The 6,890-nt window shown below is 44.5% G+C and overlaps 1 protein-coding gene across 1 annotated transcript; it reads left to right on the top strand.

Moving 5' to 3' along the window:
• Positions 1–2,102: 2,102 nt before the first annotated feature.
• LOC143987360 (olfactory receptor 10C1-like) lies at positions 2,103–3,063 on the top strand. The gene has a single exon (XM_077486022.1). It carries the CDS (start codon positions 2,125–2,127, stop codon positions 3,061–3,063), a length of 939 nt encoding a protein of 312 aa, XP_077342148.1. The 5' UTR covers positions 2,103–2,124.
• The last annotated feature ends 3,827 nt before the right edge of the window (positions 3,064–6,890 follow it).

The raw sequence follows: 6,890 nt of genomic DNA on the forward strand, positions 1-6,890 counted from the left end.
AACCCCTTAAAAACAACCCGCACCATAACCCCCCTCCATCAAATGATTTGGACCAGTGGACAGAGCAAAATCCACAAAGACATGAATGAGTGAGTTTGGGGTGGGGGAACATGACTGGCCTGCACAGAGTACTGACCTCAACCCAATAGAACACCTTTGGGACAAATTAGAATGGAGAATGTTAGCCAGGACTTTTGTCCAACATCAGTGCCCGACCTCACCAATGCACTTCTGGAAGAATGGTCAAACACTCACATAGACACACTCCTAAACCTTATGGACAGCCCTCCCAGAAGATTTGAAACTGTTATAGCTGCAAAGGGTGGGCCAACTCAATATTGAACCCTACAGATTAAGACTGGGATGCCATTAATGTTCAGGTGTGTATAAAGGTAGGTGTCCCAATACTTTTGGTAATATAGTGTGTGTATGTGTGTAAATATATATATATATATATATATATATATATATATATATATATATATATATATATATATATACACACACACACACACACACACACACACACACACACACAATATCTCACAAAAGTGAGTCCACCCCTCACATTTTTGTAAATATTTTATTATATCTTTTCATGTGTCAACACTAAAGAAATGACACTTTGCTACAATGTAAAGTATTGTACAGCTTGTATAACAGTGTCAATTTGCTGCCAGCATTGCTGCAGAGGTTGAAGGGGGTGGAGGGTTGGCCTGTCAGTGTTCAGACAATATGATGCACACTGCATCAAATTGGTCTCCATGGCTGTCATCCCAGAAGAAAGCCTCTTCTAAAGATGATGCACAAGAAAGCCCGCAAACAGTTTGCTGAAGACTAAGGACATGGATTACTGCAAACATGTCCTGTGGTCTGATGAGACCAAGATAAAATGATTTGGCTCTGATGGTTTCAAGAGTGTGTGGCAGCAACCAGGTGAGGAGCACAAAGACAAGTGTGTCTTGTCTACAGTCAAGCATGGTGGTGGGAGGGTCATGGTCTGGGGCTGCATGAGTGCTGCCAGCACTGGGGAGCTACGTTTTATTGAGGGAACCATGAATGCCAACATGTACTGTGACATACTGAAGCAGAGCATGTACCCCCTCATCGGTGACTGGGCCGCAGGGCAGTATTCCAACATGATAACGACCCCAAACACACCTCCAAGATGACCACTGCTTTGCTAAAAAGGGTAAAGGAGATGGACTGGCCAAGCATGTCTCCAGACCTAAACCCTATTGAGCATCTGTGGGGCATACTCAAACGGAAGGTGGAGGAGCGCAAGGTCTCTAACATCCACCAGCTCAATGATGTTGTCATGGAGGAGTGGAAGAGGACTCCAGTGGCAACCTGTGAAGCTCTGGTAAACTCCATGCCCAAGGGGGTTAAGGCAGTGCTTGAAACTAATGGTGGCCACACAAAATATTGACACTTTGGGCCCAATTTGGACATTTTCACTTAGGGGTGTACTGCGGTTTAGACTGTAATGGCTGTATATTGAGTTATTTTGAGGGGACAGCAAATTTACACCATTATACATGCTGTACACTCACTACTTTTCATTGTGGCAAAGTGTCATTTTTTTGGTGATGTCACATATATATATATCTCCATATATTTTTAATTTACCATTATTTTGGGCCAAGGACATACATTTAACAAGATTACCACATACACACTTAGGTATAGTTGTAAATTTACAACATGGTAGATTGGTATCTGTGAAGGTTTTCATTTATACAGGTCATATTATATCTAGTAGTAGTTAGTCACTTAGAACTGGACTTGTTCGATAACAGTCACAATATTTTCCTCATACTAATTAGAACTAAGAGGTAGCTTGGATAAGCTATAAAACATCTTCAATATCACAAAACAAGCCTCACGGAATATGACTAACTGCTACTAGTTGATTGGCATTGGTATAGATTATTTTATTCAATGTGAGTGTACATCTGCAATTAAAGGTTTATTGCCCAAATGATGCCATTATTTAGCGTGTAAAGTAATATGACATTATGAAACCAGCCTTAGTTTCCTGTATACAGTTCATTGTGAATTTGTATGATTGAGTCTGAACTTTTATTTGATTAACAGGATGAAAAATGAGAATTGACATCAAAGATGAACCAAACCACAGTGACTGAATTTATCATCCTTGGTTTCTCAGCTTTTACTGATATTTACCTACCATTCTTCTTGCTCTTCCTCTTCATTTACCTTTGCACTCTGATGGGCAATGCAGCTGTTGTTTACATACTACGCTCTGACCCAAGTCTTCATTCTCCTATGTATTTCTTTCTTTGTAACCTTTCCATCCTCGAGATGGTCTACTCATCTGTCACCATGCCAAAAATTCTCACCAACCTGTTATCCAAGGACAAAACAATACCTTTTTTGGGCTGTGCAGTTCAGATGTTCTTTTTTTTAGCAATGGGGACCACAGAATGTCTTCTTCTGGCTGTTATGGCACTGGACCGCTTTACAGCCATCTGCCGACCTCTTTATTATAACTTGATCATGAGTGTTCAAAGGTGCTCTCACCTCACAGGTTTTTCATGGTCATCTGGGTTTTTTCTGTCCTTGGGTCAGACAGCTTTTATCTTCAGCCTGCCGTTTTGTGGTCCAAATGTCATTGACCACTTCTTTTGTGACATACCTCCAGTCCTGAAGTTGGCATGCACTGAAACATACCTAAATGAGGTTGCAATTTTCAGCGTATGTGTAGTCATCCTTCTGACCCCATTTTTGCTCATTCTTGGATCTTATACCCAAATTATTTCAACATTACTTAGAATGAAATCAGTAGGTAGCCACAGAAAAGCCTATTCTACCTGTGTGTCCCACCTAACTTCAGTGACACTCTTCTATGGTACTGCTTCCTTCATGTACCTTCGACCTCGGTCATTGTACTCTTTACATACTGATCGCTTCCTCGCCCTCTTCTACAGTGTTGTGACACCCATGTTAAACCCACTGATCTACAGTTTAAGGAACCAAGAGGTGAAAGCATCACTGTTAAAGATCAGTGAACAAATTCACAATTTTTATGATAAAAAGTGAAAATGTATCTATAGAGGAAACTAATTATAGCCTAACCCTAAAATTTGCAGTATTTTGTTTCATACCTGGCATAATCCTGTGTTTTTTGAGGGCTTCACTATGTAATTGTTAAAATGAACCTATGCTTTGCTCATGTAGGGAAAAGCAACACAAGTGGCTTAGCAGAGGTTTTACCTGGCCACCCATCTGAACTGTCACAATACAGCAGGACAGAGCTGTACACATGCCGTGGCTGTGATGCTTTGCATACTGTAATTTTTAACTTGGAGTGCAGCGTTAGAGAAGCAGAACCGCTTGTCAAACCTGGGTTCAATGGGGCAGTGCCGCAACTACACAATTGCAGTGCAGAAGTGGGGCATTACAGGGTTAAATTAAGCGGTAAGGAAGCAATATACTGCCTCCTCACCACCTGTCAGATCCAAACGTGGATCGCCCTTCAGAGAGTACTGCAGTCCACTGTGAATGTGAACGAGCCCTTCAACTGGCCAGTGCAGCTGCTTATATTTTCCTTACCTTCACTCCCCAGCCTCTCCATTCACCCACAGCTGGCAAGGGAAGACATCCTGTATAACTTTAACCTCTTGGCAGTGAGATCATGCAAATATGCAGCTTCTCGGCAGGTGGCTGCAGCCTACCCTCTGAGGGGCCACATATTTGTGTACAATATTTCAAAAACAGCTGTGTGAGAGCGCTTGCGAACAGCACAGTTACTGGCGGCTAACAGAAAGCTCCTGATAGCTATTCACCATCTGGAGCTTTCTCATCATGTGACCACCTTGACAGCGAATCACGACGGTCACATGACCATAAGACCTGACCCCCCTTCTGGCATCTAAAACCCCTTAAAGGGCAAGGAGGTGCCAGCGCCAAAGGGATAAAGTGGTTCTAAAGGCAGAAGGTCTTTTATCTTAATGCATTCTATGCATTAAGATAAAAAACCTTCTGTGTGCAGCAGCCCCCCTAATACTTACCTATGCCCCATCCTGATCCAGCAATGTAGCACGAGAACCCTGGCTGTCCGAGACTCTCCCTCCTCATTGGTTGAGACAGCAGCAGGGCACCATTGACTCCTGCTGCTGTCAAAATAAATGTAGTGAACCAATGAGGAAAGAGAGGGGCGGGGTCAAGCCACAGCTCCGTGTCTGAATGGACACACAGAGCAGCAGCTCAGCTCGGATTATCCCAGAGCAAGCTGCTTGCTCTGGGGGGAACTTGGCAGGAGGAAGGGGCTAGGAGCGCTGCCGAGGGACCCGAGAAGAGGAGGATCAGGGCTGACAACAGAATGCTCTGCAGAGGGATATGACTTTGGTGACCCTGGATTGCTGTGGGAGAGCCTTACAGATAGTTTTGCATTTGGCAATAAATGGGAACCTACCCTTCGAGGACCTGCAGCAATACAGAGAGGCTATGCTTGGTCTTGTAGGGGTCTCAAAGCTTAAACTTGATCTGGACTATTTGCTAAGGAAAGAACGGCATCTGGAAAGGCATACAGGAAACTGCTAGAACACGTTCAGCAGCATGCCAGAGAATTGGCAGTGGAATCTCCAGAAATTGCCATCTACAAATCTGAAGTGCTGACAACAGGGCAGAGAGCTCTGCTAACCTCAGCCCAGCACCGATAACATCTTCTGGGTTCTAAGGACAGGAGATGGTGAACCTCTATTCCCAGACACCACTTCCAGAGATTGGGGATTTAGTAGACTTCTCTGTTAAGGAAGGACAATCTGGTGAGTCTCCAGCAGAAGAGCTGGCATCAGGGCCAAAATTCACTGAGCTCTGCCCAGCCCCAACAGCAGCTTCAGCCTCCCTGAGAGAAGAGGCAGTCGGCTTTTCTCCCACAATACTGATGGAGACCTGGAATTTTCTGCCAGCAGCATCTGTTGGGTTACCAGAAACTTCTCCAGCTGAATCTCTGACAAGTGGACTGTGGGTTCAAGACCTCTGCCCCACACCTGTGGCAGTTCCGGAGGCTCAGGGTGAGAAGGTGGTACTCGCGCCCGAGCAGCAGATTAAACTCCAGGGGGAGAAGGAAGAGGAGGTGTTCGTCCTCCCTTCCCAACAGTTGGCCAGGGTGGAGGAAGCGATCTTTCCTCCCAGCAAAGATCAGTGCACCTTGAAGACAGTACCAGTAGATGGTCAGAGCTAGAAATGAATGTGGTCACTCCTGTCCATCCCTGCTCCATGCTGTGGTCTGATCTGACCTCCTCTGTGGCTCAGATTAGGCGCATATGCCTTGGACCGATGCTTTTTACTCTCTCCATATGGAAACAATGTCGCAAGCGGTTCTCTCTCTCTTCTCCATGCTCACCCCTGCTGAATGTCATTTTTAATCCAGATATGCCTGACAGCCTCTCGGTGAAGAATATGTTTCCTTGGTATAGGTCTGGCGTTTTCCAACTTCGCCACCTGGTACATCCGGTATCTCATAAACTCCTATCCTTTCCTGAGCTTCGGGATAAATATGACATTCCAGAGCGACTCTTTTTTTCATACATTCAATTTAAACATTATTTTCACTCCAGATCTCCTGCCCTGACTTTGGCTAATCCTAACACCTTTGAAACCTTATGCTCCCAAGGTCCTTGCCAGAAAGGACTTATATCCTCTATATATAGTATCCTCCACAATTCAACCTCACCCACCACGGAAACACATCTTTACATGAGGAGATGGGCTACAATTTTACCGTCTCCCTTATCCATTTCTCAATGGCAGGACATTTGGACTTCTACTTCCAAAGTCTCCAGATGTGTGGAGCAGAGAGAGACGGCCTATAAGATACTAATGTTTTGGTATAAGACCCCTGAAATGTTACATAAATATGATCATTCCATATCTAAACTGTGTTGGAGATGCCTCAGAGATGAGGGCACCCATTACCATATTTTTTGGAGCTGCCCTTTGATTATACCTTTTTGGTCTATGGTCCAAACTCTACTACAATCTGTTTTAGAGGTAGATATCCCATTAGACCCTAAACACTATTTGTTAGGCCTACCTATCGCGGAGTTATCCAAGCCCGCCAAGAAGCTGACAGCCTATATTCTCCTAGCTGCCAAGAGAGTGATCCCGGCTCTTTGGCTGTCCCCCTCCCCTCCGTCCCAGCCGCAGCTAATTTCTGCCATTGCGTACATACGCAGGATGGAACGTATGACTGCACTGGTACAAGACTCTCTACCTAAGTTTTCTAAAATATGGGACAGGTGGGACAATTCCACGTTCAACCCTGAGACGACACCTTAATTTATGGCCTTTTATTCTCGGAAATGTTTTTCTCGGGTTTGAACTGGGGATCCATACTCCACGACCCCCCCCCCCGCAAATATCAATACATCTTTTGGTCTATTTACATATCCTACTTGGCAGATTCGTGGTGTGTCCTTTTCCCCTTACCCTTTTGACATGCTGTATTAAACTGTTAACGTTTTATACCCCGCCTGTGGCGGTTTTCTTTGTTACTGTTACATTGTCAATTTTGATTATTTGTATCGAAATGTACAAATCTATCTGTTGTACAAAAACCTTTTTCTCAATAAATATATATTTAAAAAAAAAAAAAAAAAAAAAAAAAGAGAAGACAGTACCAGAGATATGTTGTCGTAGCAGCCAGATGAGGATAAGGGAGATGGAGTAGCCGGCACCCCTTCCCAGCAGCAGACGGCACCCCAGAATGATGCCACTAACCCAGCAGAAGAGCTGGCAACAGGGCTGGCAAGAGTGCTGCTGGCCTCTGCCCTCAACTAACAAAAGATGCGGTATCCACCTGTATACTCCAGGGATGCTGGGCAGTCAACCCAGATCCCCAACAGCATGGTGAAGCGAGCCCA

The sequence above is a fragment of the Lithobates pipiens genome, unplaced genomic scaffold (assembly GCF_037356315.1).
Source record: "Lithobates pipiens isolate NorthernLeopardFrog02 unplaced genomic scaffold, aLitPip1_a1.2 Scaffold_1, whole genome shotgun sequence".
In the NCBI taxonomy this organism is placed as follows: domain Eukaryota; kingdom Metazoa; phylum Chordata; class Amphibia; order Anura; family Ranidae; genus Lithobates; species Lithobates pipiens.